Genomic DNA, 24,648 nt, shown 5'->3' with positions numbered 1-24,648 from the left:
AAAACTTGTAACAAATTTTCTCTATCTTCCCTGCTCCAACAGAAATAATCCCAGTTTCTCAAATCTCTCCTCAACTATGCAGTTCCCATCCTTGCCCTTACCCTAAACTGTATGCCGGAATGATAATTAACAATTATTACTGGATTTTCAAACTAACTGGAAACACAATGCAATAAAACTCAGTAATTGGTTCTATTGCATACAAGGTTATATGTTATCTGTAGATTTTGATTGTTATAAGCATGTAATTTAACACCTAGCCAATTAAGACTGCTGAAAAGGGCACTATATATTGAAGGATGTGTACAGTCATTTTCAGGATGTTATGAAACTCAAAAATCAGAAGGCACAAATTTAATTGACTGACCATTTAGATAAAGTATGAATCAGTAATCAAGAACAAGGAACAGTGCTTGACCTTTGAGGCTATTAAGCAATCGTCCACAAGGAGAATGTCTCATCCTGCTATCCTATCCTGTCAACATCTTACCCCGTATTGCTCAAGTGCTTGTTTCCTCTCCCACTCAAGTTCATCCAATTGCTTCATCGCTGCCTCTAGTGCACGATCCTTTATTGCTCTCTGGTTTTCCAGTTCTTGCTTTTCTGCTTCTGTCATTTGTATGGTTTGTTTTTGCTTTAAGTGCAGTCTCTCCAAATCTAGTCGTTTACTGCACTCTTCTTCCAGCAACCTGCAATCAAGAAATAAAATACTAACATGTTTAACAGCATTGCTGGCTAAATTCCTTCCTTTAAGTGCAGAAATGCATGAAAATTGTAAGCCCATTATCTTATATCCTCAACAGAAATATAAGGGCATATTTATGGACTTCAGAAAAGAGAGGGAAATACATTGTGTCTAATCACATGTCAAAAAACGTTCCTGTTTTTACCAATAGTCTGTCCTCTTGTGAAAGTTGATTCCTTTGCTGAACTACAGACCCATGAACAGTCACTCTCTGGTACTTTTCCTAAGTGATTTTTGTTCATTATGAGTTTTAATATCAGGTGTTATCAAGCTCATCCACATAATTTCCAGCACCATAGTCTTGGTTAATCACTCTTCCCCTAATACAGGAGCATATAAAATGTTTACAAAGCATTTGTGTTTAAATGAAATTGAATGAATGATTAAATTGGAAATGTTTAACTGTAGATAGCAGCCTGCAAAGTTTAGGAAAATTTGATGAACACCCTAAGTCACAGAGGTAGCCACTGCCAAAGGACATTGTCCTACAACCAACATGGATAGTCAACACAATCAGTGGTCTTGAACAATTCAATATTATTCAGCAGATCCAGGTTAATTTGAGGCATAATTATTTTATAGTGTATGATGTTAGGGAATTTTGCATGATATCTGGAAGCACTAGATGGACCATTTGTGGCTTGAATACACGTTCCCTTCTCTGCTGAATGGCCTGGCTTTAATTTAAAGGTTATTGTTATGACTGATGCAGTTGGTAAAGCGGAGTTATTTTAAAAATCCCAGAGGGAAGCTTTAAACAACTGTCATAACTAATAATTTTGAGTGTTGTGTTTGAGATGTGACTCTAAACTCAGGAACCAGACCACTAGTTCGAGGTTTTACATTAACTAAATGAAACATTTTATTAACTTACACAGGTTAAAATATATGTACACATGGCTACAAATTACTACTATCATAACTTTTAACAAATTCCAAAACTAATCTCCATTAAGGCAACAGCAACCCATAGTCTTAACTGAACACCAGGCAAATATTTTCACCTTACAAATTCAAAATGAGGTTCTTTTCACTGTGGAGCCAGTTGGAGGCTTGCAGCTGCCTTTTGATTTTACATTGCCTCTGCCTGCACACCCAAAAACTGAAGTTATACCTACCAGCCCAATTAAATGTTAATTCTCATTATATCACAACCTCTTTGAACTGTACCTTTTAACAATGAAACCCCATTCATTGTACCAACTTTATTAGTGATCTAAACATATTGCTTGGTATCTGCTAGATAGGCATCAAGTTTTCACCCCACTTCTTGAATGCTCTATTCAAAAAAATGCACAGCCTCTCTGTTTACATCTCTAACTAGTACATCAAAGCACCCAGACGAGCTGGCTTTAATCCAATTACAACATAGCCACAGACTAAACCTCTGTTTTAAAATAAAAATATTATATACATTAGTAGCTTCATAACAGTTATGTCTCCATGGTCTTGATTCCCCCACCAGCATAAAATGTTTCTATCTACCCTATCAGTTCCTTTCACAATCCCAAAAATTAAACTTCCGGGAATACAAACCTAGTTTATGCAATCTCTCCTCATAATCTAATCCTGGTAACATTTTAGTGAATCTGTGCTGCATTTCTTTCACGGTTAAGGTGTGGTGCTAGAACTGTACACAGTGTCCTTGACATGCTCTAACCAGGGATTTGTATTGCTGTAGCAAAACAACACCCCCATTACATTCTAGCCCTCTAGGTTATAAGAGTTAACATGAGCCTTTTTGATAATTTTTTGCACCTGACTACATTTTACTGATCCTAACTTTCCATTATTTAAAAACATACAGATCTATCCTTTTTTGGTCCAAAATGGATAACCTCCCACTTGTGTAGAAAGCCATCTGCCAGAGTTTTGCACACTCAATTTATCAATGTCACTTTGTAATTTTATGGTCTCATCTATGCTACTTACTATGCCAGGTATCATTGGGATATTTGGATATATTGCGTTTCCAAGTCAGAAATATAGTTGAGGTCCATTATCCCTACGGTTTGATTTCAGTGCTTCAGTGCGCTCAGTGTTGCCTGTGGGGGGAGGTGGCAGCGAGAGTACAAGTTCACGCATGCGCACAGGTACAGAGCTACCTCAGGGAAATGAAGAGTTTTGAAAATTAAAAATAAAGATTTTAAAAATGTTAAAAAACATGTCCCCTCATGTGGTTCTGCCACATGAGCAGGGACATGTTAGAAATTGGGATGAAATTTAAAAATTTTTTTTAATGATGGTTTGAAACCTCATCCCGTCCCTGAATGAAGTTTCACAAAAAATGCAAAGGCCACTTGGACTTTTCGCCTGCCTGCCCTTAAATTGTCGGCAGGCACGGCTCTCACTCCCATGCATGCCTGCCGAGCAAAATACTGCGTGAGTGCGCGATGACATTAGGACACTCGCCTGACGTCATCATGCATCATTTTATGCTCATTCGAGTCAGGCGTACGCCCACCCAACGAGCAAAAAATTCTGCCCATTATCACACGCTTGCCCCGGAGGCTTAAAAACATGTCTCACTCACCCACACTATCACTCACAAAAAGATTAGATACAGATGAAGGTAAAGCAATACAATTACGACTTATGGTCGTCTCGGTCTCTTTTGTGGCAGGCCTGTAGTTTCTTAGTTGAGCTCATGCGGTAGTTGAAGTGAAGGTCTTGTAAAGCAGAGGATTTTTGGTAAGATCTCAGGCTTCTTTTAGTCAAATGTACAGGAGATTGGTTCTCAGGTTAATTTAAAATTTGGAACAGGTTGAGGGGAGTCCTCCCACTTTAAAGGCATTGCTGTTTTTAATCTTGGCTGCTTAGATGACATTCAGCTGGCTTGATGGCTTTCTGATGGATCTCTGACTTTGAGCAGCTTCTTGGTGAATTTTTAAAGTAGACCACAAAATGACTTCCTCACCATGTGACTTCTGCAAGTTTGATGTCCTTTCTCCAAAATGGGATTGTGTATTGATTACACCTCCTGTGTTGTCATTTGATACTTTGAAGTACACCCGGTCTTGGTTTGGATGAGTGACCCTCATAATATGGAAGGTCATGGGAATCCATTCACGTTTGTCTAACACACATTGAGTTTGATGTATCTTTTGTCCATGGTGAAACAGAAAGTTGGGCCGACTAGAATGCTATAGTTCTTTTGTTGACGGTCCATCTTTAAACAAAGGGACAAGTGAATTCTCTGGATGGCTGTGAATGTCCATATTTAATTAGGTATTTTCTCGAGACTCGAGACTGCCTGGAACACCAAATCTATAAGGTCACATGATTTGTAGTGGCCATTTTAACAGCCTGTGTTCAAAATTTTTAAAGTGTTGATTGAAAGTTCATAATATACTGGAACATGACATTTGCAATTTTCCAATCTTTTCTTGAATTGAGTGCACTTTGGAAAATTATAGCTAAAGCACCTGCAATTTCCTCAGTTACTTCCTTTAAAACTCTGGTATGGAATTATCAGTTTTTAGTGCCATTATTTTTTTTCCTAATACAATGTTTTGCTTACATTAACTGGGAGTTCCAGTCCTTGCTTCATTAATTTACCTGGAATGTCAGATATATTAAGTTCTTTGTCCACTGTGAAGGCTAACACAAAGTAAATATTCAACTAGTCTATCATTTCCTTATTTTCGTTTGCAATTTGCAAATCTGTTTTTACAGTTCCCACATTACCCTTGACTATTGTTTTCCTTTATGTATAATCGCAAAAACTGTGTTAATCTCAATATTCCCTCAAGTTTGTTTCCTAATTCCTTTTTGCAGCTCTTAATATCCTCTTTGTCTTCCTTCGCTGTTCTATATATCTTGCCTAGTCATCTGGATTTACATTATCCTTTTAGTTTTATGTTATCTCTCTCCTCTTTTGTCAACAATGGCCATTTAATTTGGTAAGTGTTGGGGCAAACAAGCCAGAGAGCTTCAAGTCTATGCTGCTCAGTACGACATGAGGAACTTCTATAAAGCCCTGAAGAAAATGTATGGCCCTCCCTCACGTGGCTACTCACCCGCTCCCAGCATTGACAGGGAATCTCACCTGACAAACAGGACAGTTTCCAAAGAGCACATAGCTGAGTACATTAGGGGTGTGCTTAACTCCCAGCCACCATAAATGGTGTAGTTATAGATAAGCTTCTAGACTGGTCCAAATGTGAAAACCAGGAGAGCAAACCTTTTGTTGTGGAGTTGATAAAACCATCAGATCTCTATCCTCAAGGAAAGCTCCAGGTTTAGATGGGATCCCAGGAGGAATTTACAATTCTGGGAGACCCCCAACTATCTGGGAGACGATGGTGTAGTGGTATTGTCGCTGGACTAGTAATCCTGAGGACCTGCATTCGAATCCCACCACAGCAGGTGGAATTTGAATTCAATAAAAATCTGAAATTAAAAAGTCCAATGAAGCCCATGAAACCATTGTTGATTGTTGTGAAAGCCCATCTGGTTCACTATGCCCTTTAGGGAAGTAAATCTGTCGTCCTTACCTGGTCTCAGACTGGTACCAGACCCACAGCAATGTGGTTGACTCTTAAATGCCCTCTGAAATGCCCTAGCAAGCCACTCAGTTGTAACAAACCGCAACAAAGACAAAAAAGGAATGAAACCAGACAGCAGCGACCTAGGCACTGGAAACGACAATGGCAACCATAGCCCTATCGACCCTCCTTACTAACATCTGGGAGCTAATGCCAAAATTGGGAGAGCTGTCTCACAGACTAGTCAAGCAACAACCTGCCATAATCATCCTCATCCTCCTTACAGATAATGTCCTAGATACCACCATCACCAACCCTGGGTATGTCCTTTTCCACCAGCAGGATAGACCCAGCAGAGGTGACGGCACAGAGGTATACAGTCAGGAGGGAGTTGCCGACTCCAGACATCAACATCAGGTCAAATATGGGCAAGGAAACCTCCTGCTGATTACCAAGTACCCTCACCCTCTCTCGGCTAATGAATCAGTGCTCCTCCATGTTGAACATCACTTGGAGGAAGCAAGGGCACAGAATGTACACTGGTTGGAGGACTTCAATGTTCATCACCAGGAGTGGCTCGGTAGCACCACGACTGACTGTGCTGGCTGAGTCCTAAATGACATAGCTACTAGGCTGGGTCTGAGGCAGGTGGTGAGGGAACCAACAAGAGGCTTGACCTCATCCTCACCAACCTGCCTGCCACGGATGCATCTGTTCATGACAGTATCGGTAGGAGTGACCACTGTACAGTCATTGTGGAGACGAAATCCCGCCTGCACATTTGAGGATACCCTCCATCATGTTGTGTGGCACCACCACCATGCTAAATGGGATAGATTGCAAACAGATCTAACAACTCAAGACTGGGCATCCATGAAGTGCTGTGGGCCATCAGCAGTAGCAGCAGAATTGTAATCGAACACAATCTGTAACCTCATGGCCCAGCATATCCCCCATTCTACCATTACCATCAAGACAGTGGATCAACCCTGGGTTAATGAAGAGTGCAGGAGGGCATGCCAGGAGCAGCACCAGGCATACCTAAAAATGAGGTGTCAACCTGGTGAAGCTATAAAGCAGGACTACTTACGTGCCAAACAGCATAAGGAACAAGTGATAGACAGAGCTGAGTGATCCCACAACCAATGGATCAGATCTATTCTCTGTAATCCTGCCAGTTGTGAATGGTGGTCGATTCACTCCACGTGATATCAAGAAACGACTGAACACTGGATACTGCAAAGGCTATGGGCCCTGTCAACATTCCGGCAATAGTACTGAAGACTTGTGCTCCAGAACTTGCCACGCCCCTAGCCAAGCTGTTCCAGCACAACCCCAACGCTGGCATCTACCCGTCTATGTGGAAAATTGCCCAGGTATGTCCTGTACACAATAAGGAGGACAAATCCAACACAGCCAATTACCACCCCATCAGTCTACTCTTGATCATCAGTAAAGTAATGGAAGGGGTCATCAACAGTGCTATCAAGCGGCACTTATTTAGCAATAACCTGCTCACTGATGCCCAGTTTGAGTTCCGCCAGGTCCTGACCTTGTTACAGCCTTGGTTCAAACGTGGATAAAAGAGCCGAACTCCCAAGGTGAGGTGAAAGAGTGACTGCCCTTGACATCAAGGCAGCATTTGACTGCGTGTGGCATCAAGGAGCCCTAGCAAAACTGGAGTCAATGGGAATCAGGGGGAAACTCTCCACCAGTTGGAGTCATACCCAGCACAAAGGAAGATGGTTGTGGTTGTTGGAGGTCAGTCATCTCAGCTCCAGGACATCACTGCAGGAGTTCCTCAGGGTAGTATACTAGGCCCAACCATCTTCAGCTGCTTCATCAATGACCTTCCTCTCATCGTAAGGTCAGAAATGGGGATATTCGACGATGATTGCGCAATGTTCAGCATTATTCGTGACTCCTCAGATACTGAAGCAGTCCATATCCAAATGCAGCAAGACCTGGACAATATCCAGGCTTGGACTGACAAGTGGTATTCATGCCACACAAGTGTTAGGCAATGACCATCTCTAACAAGAGAGAATCCCAACCATCACCCCTTGATGTTCAATAGCATTACAATCACTGAACCACCCCCATCCTGGTGGTTACTATTGACCAGAAACTGAACTGGACTAGCCATATAAATAATGCGGCTACAAGAACACGTCAGAGGCTAGGAATTGTGCGACGAGCGACTCACCTCCCGCTCCCCAAAGCCATCCACAAGGCATAAGTCAGGAATGTGATGGAATACTCCCCACTTGCCTGGATGAGTACAGCTCCTACGACACTGAAGAAGCTGGACACCATCCAGGACAAAGGAATATGCTTGATTGGCAACACATCCACAAACATTCACTCTCTCCACCACTGATGCACAGTAGCAGCAGTGTGTACCATCTACAAAACCACTGCAGGAATTCACCAATGCTCCTCAGACAGCACCTTCCAAACCCACAACCACTACCACCTAAAAAGGACAAGGCAGTAGATAGATGTGAATACCACCACCTGGAAGTTCCCCTCCAAGTCACTCACCATCCTGACTTGGAAATATATCACCATTCTTTCACTGTCGCTGGGTCAAAATCCTGGAATTCCCTTTCCAACAGCACTGTGGCTGTACCTACACCACATGGGCTGTAGCGGTTCATGAAGGCAACTCAGCACCACCTTCTCAAGGACAACTAGGGATGGGCAATAAATGCTGGCCCAGCCAGAGAAGCCCACATCCCGTGAACGAATAAAAAAAAATCCATCAAACTTATACTATTATGTCACAATGTGGAATCAACAAATCATTCCTCAGGCATTCAAGGATGCCATAATTATTCACTTAAAAAAAGGAAAACAACAAAAATCTGTGCGTGACAACCACAAAAGAATCTTGCTGCCTGTGATAGCTGGTAAGATTCTAGAAAAAGTTTGACTCAACAGACTGGTAAACCACATAACAGAATGTGTATTGCCAAAAAGTCAAAGTGGGTTCAGGAAAGGAAGAGGCACTTGCGACATGATCTTCACCCTTCAGCAAATACAAGGGAATCAGTGCGAGCAACAAGTGGGACTCTCCTTTGTTGAACTGATGAAGGCCTTTAGCACAGTAAATAGAGGCGCCTTGTGGAAAGACTTAGCCAAACTTGGATATCCTGATGGAACTGTAAATCTGACACAACAGTTTCATGATGGAATGACAACCAGAGTCACTTACTGTAGTGAATACACTGACCACTTGTAACAAGTGATATTGAACAGCGGTGTGTCATGGCCTCTGTGCTCTTCAGTATATTCTTTGCTGCGATGCTGTCTGGGGAATTTGATGGAAATATTGATGGAATATACATCCAATTCAGAATAGATGACAATCATGTCAACCTGAGTTGACTCAAATCCTCAATTAATGAATCAGAGATGATGATTCAGGATGTTTGCTGATGACTGTGCCCCTGTGTCACACTGTGAGCACAACCTTCAAAGGATTATGGACTGTTTTTCAAAAGCAGCTAATGCTATGGGCTAATCATCAGCTTAAAAGGAAGACCACGATACTTCACCAACCACCACCAAATTCTGACTATACCCCACCTACTATAGCTATCAATGACACACCCTGAAGGTTGTAGATAACCTCACTGATCTGATGCATAATCTCCAGTAATATCTGCATTGTCAGTGAGGTATGGCAAATAGAATTTCCAGAGCAAGCTCAAGATTGCCCATATATGAAAGAGAATGCAGAGGAAATGAGGTGTCAAACTTACATCAAAACTTGCTGTGTACAAAGCTGTGGTAACATCTTCCCTCCTATATGTCTGCAAAACATAGACTACCTAGTCCAGATATATTAAGCAATTGAACAGTTCCACATGAAATGCATTCGGAGCATAATGAGCATCAAGTGAGAACACAAAGTGCCCCACACCGAGGTACTTCAAAGAGCAGAAATGTCTGGATTTGGAGCATTCATCATCAGAGCCCAGCTCAGATGGAGCAGGCATGTAGTGCATGTAATTGGCGATGAAAGCCTAAGTGTGTCATGTATTCACAATTTAAACTTGGACACAACCTGTGAGGTGGGCTGAGATTAAGGTTCAAGGACTCCTTGAAGGCAAACCCCAGGAAACGTGACATGTCCACCAAAGACTGGGAGAAAAATGCACAAGAAAGAACTACCTGGGGAGCAATCTCAAGTAGTGGCATTGCTCTTTTTGAAGAGCAAAGAAAACAGACAGCAAAAGACAAAAGGCAAGCTAGAAAGTCTGGGTGGCCCCACCAAAAATCAGACAATTCATCCTTGCCCACATTGTGGAAAACTATACAGGCCTGCAGTCAAGCTCCACTGCCACATTAGAAAACACAACAGATGACTGTATGCACTCAACAAAGAGCCATCTTCGACAACCAAACAGAAACAGAGAATGACCGCTCTTTCCCCTTAGGGCTATATTAAGCAAAATTTAAAAAAACACCCCCAACTGCTCATCTGCAAATTTAGCCGACAACAGTTTTAACCAGTTTGGTGTCATCAGTCTGACTCATCTCAATCAAAAAGTTAGCTGTATCAAGATCTTGAGTAAGTCAAGATCTTAAGTAAGTAATAAGAAGCTGTTAATTTCTGGTTTTCAACCCTAGCATTGGATTTAATCATATTATGGTCATTGCTAGCTAATCTAATAACATTTATCTAAGTCTGGATCACAACTAAATCTAGTATGGTCTGCCTCTTGTTGGTTCTTGAAAGCATTGCTCCAGAAAACTATTTTGAATGCACACAAGAAATTCACTCTTTGACTCGAGCTACTCTGTTCTTCCCATTCGATATAAAAATTAAAGTCTCCCATTAAAACCACTTCGCTTTTGCTACAAGTATGTTTAATCCCAGAATTAATACGTTCTGCCACGTGACGGCTATGAGGAGGTGTGTTGACAACTCCCATTGCAGTTTAAATCCTCCTGTACCAGTACTGGTGTGCCAGAGTCTCAAGAAATGGAACCCTTCCTTCTCACACCACTCCTTTAGCTGTGCATTCACCTTATTGATCTTTGTCCCTATGCCAGTTAGCATGCGGTTTTGGTAATAACATTGCGATTACCAATCTTGCTGTCCTGCTTTTTTATTTAGTGCCTAACTTCTAGTAATCCCCAAGCAGAACCTCTTCCCATTTCTTCTCTGTATCAATGACCTTGAAATGGATAACAACTGAATCTTCCCACTCTCATTCCAACCACTTTGAGATATGCCTTATCCTGGCAAACACCACATCCTTCAGGACATCTCTGTCCTTTGCCTGCCTCACTGTTCCAGTGAAGCTCAACGTCAGATCGAGGAACATCTTTTGATTAGGCACATTACAGCCTTACGGGCTCAACACTTGAGTTCAACAATTTCTGACCATGAACTTTTCCCCCGTTTTGTTTCATTTCTTTTGCATGTTTTGGTTTTTCTTCTATTTTCACTTTCAGACAGTAGCACATGTGAGCAAAGTTATAGCTCAAGGAATAAATGGTATAGTAGCAACGTGGATACAAAACTGGCTAAGTAATAGGAAACAGCGAGTAACAGTCAATAGATATTTTTCAGGCTGGAGGAAGGTTTGTAGTGGAGTTCCCCAGGGTTCGGTATTGGGACCCTTGCTTTTCCTGATAAATATTCATGATCTAGATCCTGGTGTACAGGGGACAATTTCAAAGATTGCAGATGATACGAAATTTGGAAGCATTGTAAACTGTAAGGAGGGCAGTATCGAACTTCAAAAGGACATAGGCAAGTTGGTAGAGTGGGCAGATAGATAGCAGATGAAATTCAATGCGGAGAAGTGTGAGGTGATTCATTTTGGTAGGAAGAACATGGAGAGACAATGGAAAATAAGGGGTACAATGTTACTCACATAACCTCATAAGAGGTTGTGGTGAAAGAATTAATCCAGGCTGGTCTTTTGGTTAAAGATGGTTCATTTTCAAGACAACTCCTCAGTGCTACTGAATCCTAGTAGCTGCCAGCTGTACCTTTTTATTCTATTTAGATGGGATAATTAATGCCTATCACCTGTTTAACTAGCAATAGGGTTTAACAAGGTGATTGCCATATTAACAGATTCCCCTCTTTTTAAATAACTAAAAAAACTTGCATTTTATCTCAGAGATCTCCTTTCTCTCTTACATCTCCTTTATGCTGGCTAGGTCTATTTGTAGCCTTTTTTCAGTGACGCTTTTCGTGGAATGAATGTTGTCCCAAAGAGGCCGATTATTAACATAACATTCTATGGGCAAACTTTTCCCACATTGCCCCTTATATAATATTTCTGTCAATATATTGGATAAGTAAACCCATATCTAATGCTTCTACCAAGGCTAACATTTCAGCAGCTAAGGAGCTTTTCACTACCCTTTTTATTTTCTTGGCCTCCCAAGCCAGTGGGCAACATTTATCTTTCTTTCTCACAAAGAATATGATAAACCCTGCTGTGCTAGAGTACCCATCTGGAAGATTGGCATGTGAGGCATCACTAAAACCTCATATCTTCTGGATCACCCAAAGTTGGAAACTAGAACACACGTCTCTCAGAATTTAATTTTTTAAGTGCTTTATTTGCTCTCAGAACTTGCTCAACTGTAGCAGGTTTCATCATGGTATTCAGCTCCAATTCATCATAACTAGCGTCAGTCCTAGTCTAGTGCAGAATCAGTTCAACTGCCCAATCAAACATCTCAACTGTTCCATTTCTTCCTTGGTAACAGGATCCCCTTTTTGTGAGGATCTACCATGAGTCATTGGGATATAATTAACATTTTCTGTACAAGATTATTGATTCAATATCACTCCTAACTTGCTGTGCTTAATGTCTAAACCTATGTATTTAAAGACCCCAGAAGCCTGACTTTCAACCTGGAATTCCTTCTTTATCTTCTCGATTACCCATTGTTCAAATTTTACAGATCCTCCCCACAGAAAATCATCAACATGTATGATAAAGATTCCAGCTAGTTTCTCCTTACTGTACCAGTAGAACATCACAGGATCTGCCTTTAACTGAATGCAACCAGTTTTTAACAGGATAGACCTCACGGAAAAATACCAAACTCTTGATGCATCATTTAACCCATAAACACATATTCAATTTCTATAGCTTTCCTTCTACATCCCCGGCTTCTTTGGGTGGTTTCAAAAAAAACTTCCCTTTGAAACTTCTCCCCCTGTAAAAACAGCCTTTATATCAATTGATTTAAACTCCCAGGAATAGGATGCCAAAATAGCTTAAAAAATCTTCAAACTCACTTTCCTCGCAGTAGGTGAGTCCACTCTGACATCCTGGTCTCTTACTCTCTCTTCAAAGCCTCAGGCTACTAATCTCACTTTGGCCTTTTATGTGCCATCTGGGAGTACCTTTTCTGTACAGATCCATCTGTGAGATAAAGCTGGTTGTCCTCTGTCAGGTATTTCAGAATATACCCCAAATTCCTTCTAACTTTCTAACTCTTTCCATTTGGCTTCCTTTATCAGCTTACTTTCCAACTTATTAGCAGCTACTAGAATCTCTCAGTCATAATGACTTCTACTTCTAGTGAGATTGCTAGCTTGCTCTCTAGTCCTCCTTGTTAAGCTGCAGCTTCTACTCACATTCCTTTCCCTTTCTGGACTGCTACTATATGATCGTCCTCCCATGCGAACAGAACTCCATTCGTAAGTCCATGATTTTTTTCCTAGGGTCATGACCAATTTCTGGTCCACTGTCAGGACTCATACTGCACTTTCTGGGTTTCCACATCTTTACCTTGGTTTGCCATTCAATAGGTCTTGTCTCCTGTCCTTCATCCTGCACATTTTAGCCAATGTTTGTATTTACCAGTGGCCTTTCCTGCTCTCCCTATGATAATGGCATTCCTCCATACACTGATCCCTTCTGGAATGTATGTTACCTTTGTTCCTACTTTGAGTAGTTGCCCTTTTGGACGAATACCCTTGTCCTGTACCTCAGTATTACTTTGTTCATATTCAGTCAACCCTGTATCTGCCATTGTCTGCTCCTCATAACTACCCTGTGTATGTGAAGTGCATGGTGCCTCCTTGCACTCTATGTCCTGTTCAGAACCTGTAAAGATATAGTCAGTACCAATTAACCGTGAAGAATGTACCCCAACAGTTTGATTGCCATTTGCACAATTACTACTTTCCCATCACTCCCTATAACATTGCCAGGTCCTTTCCACTCTTTCTGGCCTTCCATTTTATAATATACCATGTTTCCCTGTCTAAACTATATTTGATGATCTTAGGGCCCACTGATTTGATGATCCGTAGGGCCCACTGAATTTTCTTCGAAACCTCAGCTTTGATGAAAACTTTTCTGTCAACATGCAAAGCAAGCAGATGAGCAGAAAAGGTGGAGTAATGCTAGTTCCTTCTAGAGCAGGGGAGCATCTGACAACACCGAAGTTAACTTTGGATTTCTTCTGTACACCAACTGATACGGACTGTACCCCCCAACCATTTGCAGAGAGTTCTTTGCTTGCACTGCCCCATGCTAGTGCTGTTTGCAACTTACAATCTGGTTGATCAGCTAATATTTTATGTAATATGTCATCTATTACTGCATGGTTTCTTTCACAAAAACCATTACTAAAAGGGCTCTCAGCTGCAGTGTGCATAACTATGATGTTTAAATTTTCACACATATCTCGAAATTCCTCACTGGCGAATTCCCCACAATTATCTGAGAGGAGCTTTGTTGTTGTTCCTAATCCTGTTCCTACCCATTTCTCCATGACCTTATTGACAATGATCCTTTTGTCTTTACTATGTATCATACAGGATAGGCTAAATCTGGTTGCCATATCTATGAAGTGTAGTAAAAAGTTTGTCCCAAACTTTCAAGTCCATTGCCACTGCATCATTAAACTCCCTGGCTAGTGGCAAGCTCACAACAGAACGCGGTGGTGTCTTGTGATAGTTAAGGCAAATTTCACACTGAGCAGTGATTTGTTCAATAAGATCATCATATTCTTTATCAACCACTCCTGCATCTCGAAGTAGAGTCTTCAGTTCCTGTGGTGCTGGATGTGCAAACTGTCTATGTAATTTCCAAATGATCTTTTTGTCCATCAAATTCTCACTCTCAGCAGTTAACAAAACTTCATGAACTTTTTGATGAGAAATCACTGGCTTCCTTAGTGGCAAGCAGTAATAAATAGCCTGACCGAATAAAATGTAGATCCACGTTTTTCCCAAACACTACTGCTCTATCATTCTTCATATCTAGCGTCATCTGAGCCTTCTTCATCACAGATCGACTCAACAATAGCGGTATCTTGCTAGAAACCACATCAGTATGGATAAACAGATTGTTCCCTGCTATCTTACAAGGGAGGACCACCCATTAATGCCCATCACCTGTTTAACTAGCAATTGGTTTTAACAAGGTGATTGCCATATTAACATACGATTCTTAAGGGTGTGCAGGAGCAGAGGGACCTGGGTGTATATTTTTTTTATATAATTTTCAGAATTGTCGACCTAAACGGAGTTGGTGTACTTGGTGACCGCTTTGGTGCCTTCGGAGATGGCGTGTTTGGCCAATTCCCCCGGCAGCATGAGGCGGACGGCGCTCTGGATCTCCCAGGCCAAGATGGTGCGGCGCTTGTTGTAGTGAATGAGGCGTGACGCCTCGGAGGCGATGCGCTCGAAAATGTCGATAACGAAGGAATTCATAACACTCATGGCCTTGGACGAGATCCTGGTGGAAGGGTGGACCTGGGTGAGCATCCTGTACACATAAATGGAATAGCTCTGCTTGCGAGATTTTCTCCGCTTCTTAGGCGGCTTTAATCAGCGACTGTTTCGACGCCTTTCGTCGCAGCCACCAAGTCAGGCATTGCACTCAACTCGGACCAACACAAATCATATGTGCATAGACCATTGAAGGTGGCAGGACAGGTGGAGAGAGCAGTTAATAAAGTATACAGTAGCCTGGGGCTTCATTAATAGGGCATAGAGTACAAGTACAAGTATGTTATACTGAGCTTATATAAGACACCAGTTACACCACAGCTGGAGTATTGTGTACATTATAGGAAGGATGAGATCACATTGGAGAGGGCGCAGAAGAGGTTTACAAGAATGGTTTCAGGGATGAGAAACTTGAGTTATAAAGATAGACAGGAGAGTTTGGGACTGTTCCCCTTGGATGGGAGAAGGCTAAGAGGAGATTTGATAGAGGTGTTCAAAATCATGAAGGGGCTGGATAGAATAGATAGGGAGAAGCTGTTCCTGCTTGTAAAAGGCTAGAGAACAAGAAGGCACAGATTTAAAGTGATTTGCAAAAACAGATGTGATGAGAGAAAAAAAACTTATTCACAAGCAAGTGGTTCGAGTCTGGAATGTACTGCCTGGAAGTGTGGTGGGGGCAGCTTCAATCGAGGCATTCAAGAGGGCATTAGATGATTAGTTGAATAGAAACAATGTGCAAGAGTACGGAAAAAAAGCAGAAGAATGGCACTAAGTCATGATGCTCATTTGGAGAGCCAGCACAGACATGATGGGTCGAATGGCCTCCTTCTGTGCTGTAACAATTCTGTGATTGTTTTGTTTTTTTTTTTCTTGCCCCATCACCATTCCCTTTGACCCTGAAAGACTAACTCTTCTTTCATTCAGTATTTCCTGTCTTTCACCCTGTGAACACCTTCTTTGCTCCTTGTCCCATCCACCCCTTGCTTAAAACTGATTACATCTCAAACTTTTTCCAGTTCAGATGAAAGTTCATAAACCTGAATGTTAACTCTGTTTATCTCTACACAGATGCTCCCTGACCTGCCGAGTACATGAATTGCAAAAGTTAATATGCAGGTACAGCAAGTAATTAGAAAGGCAAGTAGAATGTTGTCGTTTATTGCAAGGGGAATGGAATATAAAAGGAGGGATGTTTTGCTACAGTTGTACTGGGTCTTGATGAGACCATATCGAGAGTAGTGTGTATAGTTTTGGTCTCCTTATTTAAGGAAGGATATAATTGTATTAGCAGTGTAGAGAAGGTTCACTCAACTGATTCCTGGGATGAAGGGATTGTTTCCTTATGAGGCAAGGTTGGACAGGTTGGGCCTGTACACATTGGAGTTTAGAGAGAGGTGATCTTATTGAAACATATAAGATCCTGAGGGGACTTGATAGGGTGGATACTGAAAGGCTGTTTCCCCTTATGGGAGAGTGTTGACCTAGGGGCCACAGTTTAAAAATCAGGGGTCTCCCATTTAAGATGGAGAGGAGGCGAATTTTTTTCTCAGAGGGTTGTTAGTATGTGTAATTCTCTTCCCCAGAGAGCAGTGGAGGCAGGGTTGTTGAATATTTTTAAGGCTGACAGTCAAGAATCTAAGGGTATAGAGATAGAAAGGAAAGTAGAGGTCACAACCAGATGAGACATGATCTTGTCAAATGGCAGAGCAACCTCAAGGGGCCAAATGGCCTGCTCCTAATTCATAAGCCAGTATAAGTATTTCCAGCATTTTATGTTTTTACGTCCTTCAGGACTCTCGAATGCAGCTGTAGAGGATATTATCTATTCCCCAGCTGTTGAATTTCCTATAATTACAACAGGAATATTCTGCTATACCCTCCTTTCATTCATTTCTTTGAACAAGATATTATTTTCTGTAAAATTCACCACTGCAAATACCTGGAAAATTTAAATATTTTATTACCTGGCCTGAAGCTTTCGGACAGATTCCTCCTCTTGTCGAGCCTGCCGCTCATCCTCAAGTGCTTCCTCAAGCTTCTTGTACATTTCTTCCAGTTCCTGCACGCGTTGCAGGTATTGTTGCAGTTCATTAGACTTCTGAGCGACTTGCTCCTCCATCTGCTCTCTGATCTGAAAACAACAGTACACAGATAATAATCTTTACCATGCTGAATGAATGAGAACCCTACGTTTAGCACAGGTGCTGCACCTGGAGTGAACATTAATGGATCTTCACAGGAGTCAAATAGAGTGAAGCTCCAACATACCGCATTACAGAGAGGTAGGATACAGGGCAGAAATGAAACTCCACAAGTTACTTAGCTCAGCTGTGGAGTGGCCAGCAAAAGTCCAATATTGATACATAGGGATAGAAAACTTATATATATCCATAGGGATAGAAAACATAGTTTTAAAGTGAATTACAGGCCAAGTCTTGGATAAACAAAAAAAAAGTAACCAGCACTTATATTTATTTAGGAAGAGGCGAAAACAGATTCTAAGCTGAATATCAATAAATGGACCTTGCTTGCTGCGGACGGGGCTGTTATCTTATTAGCAGTTTTACAGATAAATGATCTCAGTGTTCCTATGTGACAAATGGAAAATAAAAATCAGCCAGACTTTTCACTCTTGATTGTTAACCATCAGCAGAAAGTGCGAGCATAGTTCAGAAGTAACTTCAGCTAAGCTAAGCTGCTCCTCATTTTTAATGGATAAATTCATTCAAATTCGGTCAAGTACATCATTTTAAAGACTTTGTTAAAAAGAATAATTTACACAAATACATTAATTTGTGGATTCAATATAGCAATAAATGCAATTCAATCCTACTGTCTGGACTCAGCTATAAATTGGATAAGGTCAGTAAGGTAAGGGAGGGCGGCAGATGTCTCTAGATATACAGCCCAACAGGAATCAGCACCTACAGGACAGAAGCGCAGAAAATTAATTGGTGGGGGGGGGGGGGGGAGAAGAGAGAGCAGGGGGGATAATTGCAATTGTTCAAATCCCTGAAGAATATCCACTGCAATGTTAGCAACTTTTCTCAATTCAGATCCACTATTAGCAAAGTTGCTAATAATAGTAAACGACCTTGAAGGAAGTTTTAGCAAGGCTATCTCAGAGACCCTTGAATGGAAGTTTTAGTAAGGCTACCTCAGATTTATGGCACCAGAAGTCTCTCAGAATATGCATTTCAATACTAGTCATTTCTTCAGCTATAGTATTACACCATAGGCTGGACTCATCCATTTTGAATCAATACAGAAGGAAATTACATGAGTTTTAATTCATGAATTATATATGTGCTTTGAGTGAAATGTTTTCAAATGTCAATATCTGGTTAAAATTCAGTTTGTCCTTTCAGATATGAACTTAATTCTATCTCTAACAAAAAAAGATAGTATTACTTGTTTTGAAAATAGCTGGACACCTGGCACTAAGCAACACAGTGGGTTATAGTACAAATCTTTTACTTACAAATAGAAACATGGAAGATTTATGGTACAGGAGGCAGCCAGTCAGACCATTTTATGATACTTGTGGTCCTGGGCTTGAAAGCTGCCTGGACAGATATGGATGAGCCTCCATGTATATCAGTAACAAAAGTTCTGAGCTAAATTAGTCTGCAAAGATTTAACTAAGTTCCCAGTGAGCCAAGAGACCCAGCTGCTGAATCATGCAGCAGATTCCTTCCCCACATTTACTCATACGAAGATACGAATGAGGAGGAGTAGGCCATTCAACCCCTTGAACCTGCTCCACCATTTGACAAGAGCATGGCTGACCTGATTGTGGTATCTGCTCTCCTTTCTACCCCCTATTCCCTTTGACACCCTTGTCAGTCAAGAACCTAATACAGCCTTAAAAATATTCAATGACCCACCTTCCACTACTCTTTGGGGAAGAGAATTTCACACACTAACAACACTCAGAAAAAAAATTCCCCTCATCTCCCCTCAAATATGAGGTCCCTTATTTTTAAACTGTGTCCCCTAGTTCTAGTTTCACCCACAAGGGGAAACATCCTTTCAGCATCCACCCTATCAAGTCCCCTCAGGAGCTTAAATAAAAACAGAAAATGCTGGAAAGACACAGCATCTGTCAAGAGAGAAACAGAGTTAACGTTTTGAGTCCGTATGACTCTTCTTTAGAACTATCTCAGGATCTTATATGTTTCAATAAGATCACTTATCATTCTTCTAAACTCCAATGAATACAGACTAACCTGTCAACTTTCCCTCCTAAGACAACCCCCACGTTCCAGGAATCAGTTGAGTGTACCTTCTCTGCATTGCTTCTAATGCAATAATATCCTTTCTTAAATATGGAGACCAAAACTGTACAGTGTTCTCCTGATGCGGTCTCACCAACACCCTGTACAACTGTAACAAAACCTCCCTACTTGTATACATTATTCCCCTTGCAGTAACCAACATCCCATTTGCCTTCCTAATCGCATGCTGTACCTGCATACTAATTTTTTGGCAATTCATGTACCAGGACAGCCAGATTCCTCTGTACAGAGTTCTGCAATTTAAACAATATGCTGCTATTCTAATCTTCCTGCCAAAATGGAAAAGCTAAAATTTTCCCCAAATTATACTCGATCTCCAAAATTTTTGCCCATTTACTTATCGTATCTACACCTATTGCAGACTCCTTATGTCTTCTTCACAACTTACTCTCCTACCTTTGTGTCATCAGCAAATTTAGCAACCATACATTCAGTCCCTTCATTCAAGCTATTTATATAGATCATAAATAGTTGAGGTCCCAGCACCGATCCCTGTGGCCCTTCACTAGTTACAGCCTGCCAACCCAAAAATCCAAAAATGACCCATTTATCCCTACACTTTGCTTCCTGTTAGATAACCAATTCTCTATCCATGCTAATATGTTACGCTCTACACTGCGAGTTCTTGTTTTGTGAAACAAAATCCATTAATCTGAATTCATGGACCCATAAACATGCTGACTTGTATAACAGAAGGAGAGCTATAAGCCTGCAGCTGACTATGCTTTGCAATATAAACATTTTTTTTATATAACTAATTCGCTACACAGTTAGTACACCAGCTGAGAGGCACTTGTACAAAGATGCTATAGTGGATTAATGATTGGCTTCTGTACAAAATTAACCACAGAAAAACAATGCACATCATATTCCTCTTAGTCAAACGTAAACAAAAAGCAATCATATTAAAACGGCACCGAGTAATTTTTTTTAAGGATTTGTTCTGTAGGTCTCACAAAGTGGTTCAGAGGCTTTGTAAGGTTGAACAGAAACTGTTTATTGGTAACACATATCTGTATACATATGTAAAAAGTATTACCCAGACTCGAAGCTAACTACATGCTTACTTCTACACAAATCTGCTCCATGTCCCAGCCTGTCTGCTGTATATGCAGGTCTCGTTATGTGACTCTTTACCCCATACTATGGGTGGCATTGTTCTCCACTCCCACATTAACCCTTTCTATGAAACATCCTTATACTACAAGTATTGTAATAGCAAATAGGCCATATAGGATTATCAAAGCCAAACCATAAAGTGCATTGTGCTTACATTTTTTTCTCGCTCCAGCTCCTGTCTGAATCGATCTTGCAGCTGCATGTGTGTCTGCAGACGTCTTTTTTCCTCAAGAGCAGCCTGTTTTGCAGCATCCTCTAGTTCCTTTACAAACAGAAGGCAAACAGAGTCCATCAAAACTCATTGCATTACACTGGCCACGTATGTATTTGAGGGTGTGTCATGATTCTTGGTGGCAGCTCAACAGGACTTCCTATTAAGTGACTGGTACAGACTTTGGAGTTCAACAATTTCAGATCAAAAACATTGCTCCCATTTTTGTGGATAGCAGTTGCTGGTAATGATTCTGTTTTTATCATTTTCAGTTCCTCTAGACTCATCTTTTGTTTATTTTCTTGCCCCATTATCATCTCTTCTTGCCTTGCAGCATCATCCTTTTTGTCAATTAATCATTGCTGCCTTTTACCCTATATCAGATCTTCCCCCTTTGTCCTTTCCTCTCACCTTTCCCTGCCTCTGCATTTGGTTAAAGCTTGTTACATCTCTAACTTTTCCCAGTTCTGATGTAAGATCAGCGACTTTGAAATGTTAATTCTATTTCTTTCTCCATAGATGCTGCCTGACCTGTAGAGTATTTCCAACATAGTTTTTTTTTCAGATTTCCCACATCGGCAGTTTGTGGCTTTTGTACCAGAGACTAGTTGACTAGAGAGTCCAGTCATCTACCAATTAGATGGTTCTGCTGTCAACCTTTCAAACAGATGCCTCCTGGAGTCTCTACAGCCTAAATGTTTGCAATAATACTTGCCTTGCCTTGATTTAACATTTGAGAGCTTATGGCCCAACTGAGAGGAATGGGGCAGAAAGGGAGAAAGTTCAATAGGGTTAAATATTTCTTGCAGTGCAGTGGCAAATTCAGCTTTTGTGGCACAGTAGGTAGCGTCCCTGCCTGTGAGTCAGAAGCTCTGGGTTCAAGGCTCACTCCTATACTTGTTGATCAGGGAGGATGTGTTCATAAACATGGCCAAACAGGTTGATATTCAACCTGTAATTCCTTTTGATATGCAGAAAGCGCGAAAGTGTCTCCTGGTCAGCCATACTCTATGTGGAGCAGCACCTCTCAAGCTATAACTTCTGGCGACAGCAATTTGTTCCAGGAAAAACTAGCCAAGGAAACAGGCATAAGCTTATTTGTGCTTTGTCTGCCTCATGTATCACCTAGACAAGGGAAGAAAAAGAGGCAAATGCAACAGCCATTCTGTGCCACTCAAGCCACTGTAAACAACACTTGGATGATTGGCCTGGACCCCAGCTTTTCAGAAAATGTCATGGATCAATCATCCATCTGAAGAGGCCAAAGAGACCTTGATTTAGCTTCTCATCCAAAGGACATGAGTTCAGAGAGTCAGGAGAGCATCGAGAACCAAGGGAGCACTTCCAAGGATTTAAGATGAAGCGCAAAAGCAGCACAGAGTTGCACAGTATAGGAGAGAGAAAAAAAAATTGCGAAGTGGAGGGCAGTGGGGTAAACTTGAAGGTAGACATTTCATTTATATACCTATAACTTATATGAGATCAAGTAGTTACGTTAAAAAAACAAAGTAAGTTAAATTGATTAAATACAGGTCGTGGTCCACATTGGCACAAATGACATAGGTAGGGAGGAGGATGTGGTCCTGCAATTGGAATTTAGGGAGCTAGGTAGAAAATTGGCAAGCAGGACCTCTAAAGTGGTAATCTCCGGATTATTCCCACTGCCATGTGCAAGTGAGTACAGAAATACAAAGATAAGTGGCTGGAAAGATGGTGGAGAGAGGGCTTTAGATTCCTGGGAGAAGTTGTGGGGGAGATGGCACCTGTACAAGCTGGACAGGTTGCATCTGAACAGAGTCGGGACGGAGTAACTTGCCGGACATTTTGCTAGTACTATTGGGGGAGGGTTTAAATTAACTCACCAGGAATGTGGGAACCAGGAGAGAATATTAGAAAGTAATACCAGGGTGCACAGAATACTGGGAGAGACAGCACGAAAATAAAGAATAGTGAGTTAACAGATGGAGTCAGAGTAAGGGAACAAGTAATGAAGTCTAAATCAGGGTTACAATGCATGTATGAGTGTGCATGGAGTATGGTTAGTAAAATTGGGGAGTTACAGGCCTAGAATGCCTAATGGGGTTATGATGTTGTGGCGATAACAGAGACCTGGTTTAAGGGCAGGTCTAGGTGTTAAATATTCCTGGTTACAAGGTGTTCAGAAAAGATGGGAAAGGGAAAAAAGGAGGAGGGGTGGGCATTTTTGGTTAAGGAGAGTATTGCAGTACTGGAGAAACAGGATGTGTCAGAAGATTAAAGGAGAGATTTGATTTGGCAGGCTAAGGAATAAGAAGGGTGCGGCTACATTGCTCAATGTAATATATAGACCACCAGCTAATGGGAGGGATATAGAGGAACGAATCTGCAAGGAAATTGGGTATAAACATCATACAGTAGTTATAATGGGTGGCTTTAATTACCCTTATATAGACTGGGAGAGTGGTAGTGTAAGGGGCAGTGAGGGACAAGCATTCCTAGATTGTGTTCAGGAGAATTTCCTACTGCAGAATGTGTCCAGTCCAACAAGAAAGGAGGCACTTCTAGACCTGGTTCTTGGGAATGAGGTGGGGCAAGTAGATCAAGTGACAGTAGAGGAATATTTAGGGGACAGTGATCATTGTACCATAAGGTTTAGAATGACGGTGGAAAATGACATTGGTCAATCTAGATTGAAAATAATCAACTGGTGGAGAGCGGACTTCAATGGGGCAAGAACGGAGCTGGGCCTGATAGACTGGAACCAAAAGTTGGCGGGAGAAACAGTAGCTGAACAATAGGCTACCTTCAAAGAGGAGATGGTTTGGGCACAGTCAAGTTATGTTCCCTCAAAAGGGAAGGGTAGGACAAAGAAATCCAGAGCTCCCTGAATGACAAGGGAGATAGAAATCAAGTTAAAGAAGAAAAAGTGTGCTTACGACAGGTGTCAGGTAGCAAATACAATTGAGAACCAAGCTGAACACAGAAGGTTCAGAAGGGATGTGAAAATGCAAATACAAGAAGCAAAGAGGGATTATCAAAAAAGACTGGCAGCTAACATTAAAGAAAATCCCAAAGTATTCTATAAGCACATCAATAGTACAAGGGTGGTAAAAGGAGTAGGGCCAATTAGGGACCAAAAAGGGGATTTACACAGAGGCAAGAGGCATGCTGAGGTGTTAAATGAATATTTTGCATCAATCTTTACCTACGAGGCAGATGCTGCCCAGGCCATGGTGACACTGGAGGAAACTCAATCACTAGAATGGTTTAAAATTGGTAAGGAGTGGGTATTAGATAAGCTGTCGGTACTTAAAGTTGATAAGGCATCAGGACCCAATGAGATGCATTCAAGAATATTGAAGGAAGTGAGAGTGGAAATTGCAGAGGCACTGGCAATAATCTTTCAATGTTCCCAGGATTCAGTGGAGGTGCTGGAGGACTGGAGAATTGCAAACATTGTGCCCTTGTTTAAAAAAAGGTTGTAGAGACCTGCCCTGCAATTACAGACCAGTCAGTTTAACTTTGGTGGGGAAACTTCTAGAAACAATTATTCGGGATAGAATTAATAGGCACATGGAAAAATGTGGAGGAGTCAGCTTTTGGATTTAAGTTTCTGTCTAACTAACTTGGAGTTTTTTTTGAAAGAGGTAACAGAGATGGTGCAATAGGACATTAGCACATTGGTGGAGTGGGCAGATAGGTGGCAGATGAAGTTTAATGTGGAGAAGTGTGAGGCGATACCTTTTGGTACAAAGAACATGGAGACCCAGTATAAAAGAAAGGGTACAATTTTAAAGAGTGTGCAGGAGCAGAGAGACCTGGGTGTATATGTACACAAGTCATTAAAAATGGCAGGACAGGTAGACATAGCTGTTTCTAAAGCATACAGTAATCTAGGCTTCAAAATAGGGACATACAGTACAAAAGCAGGGAGGTTATAAAGAACTTACATAGGACATTGGTTAGACCTCAGCTGGAAGTCTATAAGGAAGATGTGAATGCATTGGAGAAAGTGCAGAAGAGGTTTACAAGAATGGTTCCAAGGATGAGACACTTCAGTTATGAGGAAAGATTGGAGA

General features: G+C 41.3%; 1 protein-coding gene across 2 annotated transcripts in view; it reads right to left on the bottom strand.

Moving 5' to 3' along the window:
- swap70b (switching B cell complex subunit SWAP70b) overlaps positions 1-24,648 on the bottom strand; it is a 150,226-nt gene that overhangs the window by 9,636 nt on the left and 115,942 nt on the right. For both annotated transcript variants that reach the window (XM_041197672.1, XM_041197673.1), the window contains 3 exons: positions 20,534-20,641; positions 16,927-17,093; positions 491-689 (listed from right to left, as the gene is read on the bottom strand). In XM_041197672.1, coding sequence (XP_041053606.1) covers positions 491-689; positions 16,927-17,093; positions 20,534-20,641 — 474 coding nt within the window. The remainder of the gene's footprint in view (positions 1-490; positions 690-16,926; positions 17,094-20,533; positions 20,642-24,648) is intronic.

Source organism: Carcharodon carcharias, chromosome 10 (genome assembly GCF_017639515.1).
Source record: "Carcharodon carcharias isolate sCarCar2 chromosome 10, sCarCar2.pri, whole genome shotgun sequence".
Lineage (NCBI taxonomy): Eukaryota > Metazoa > Chordata > Chondrichthyes > Lamniformes > Lamnidae > Carcharodon > Carcharodon carcharias.
The sequence above is the reverse complement of the archived record's forward strand: the minus strand, read 5'-3'. Positions and strand labels throughout refer to the sequence as shown.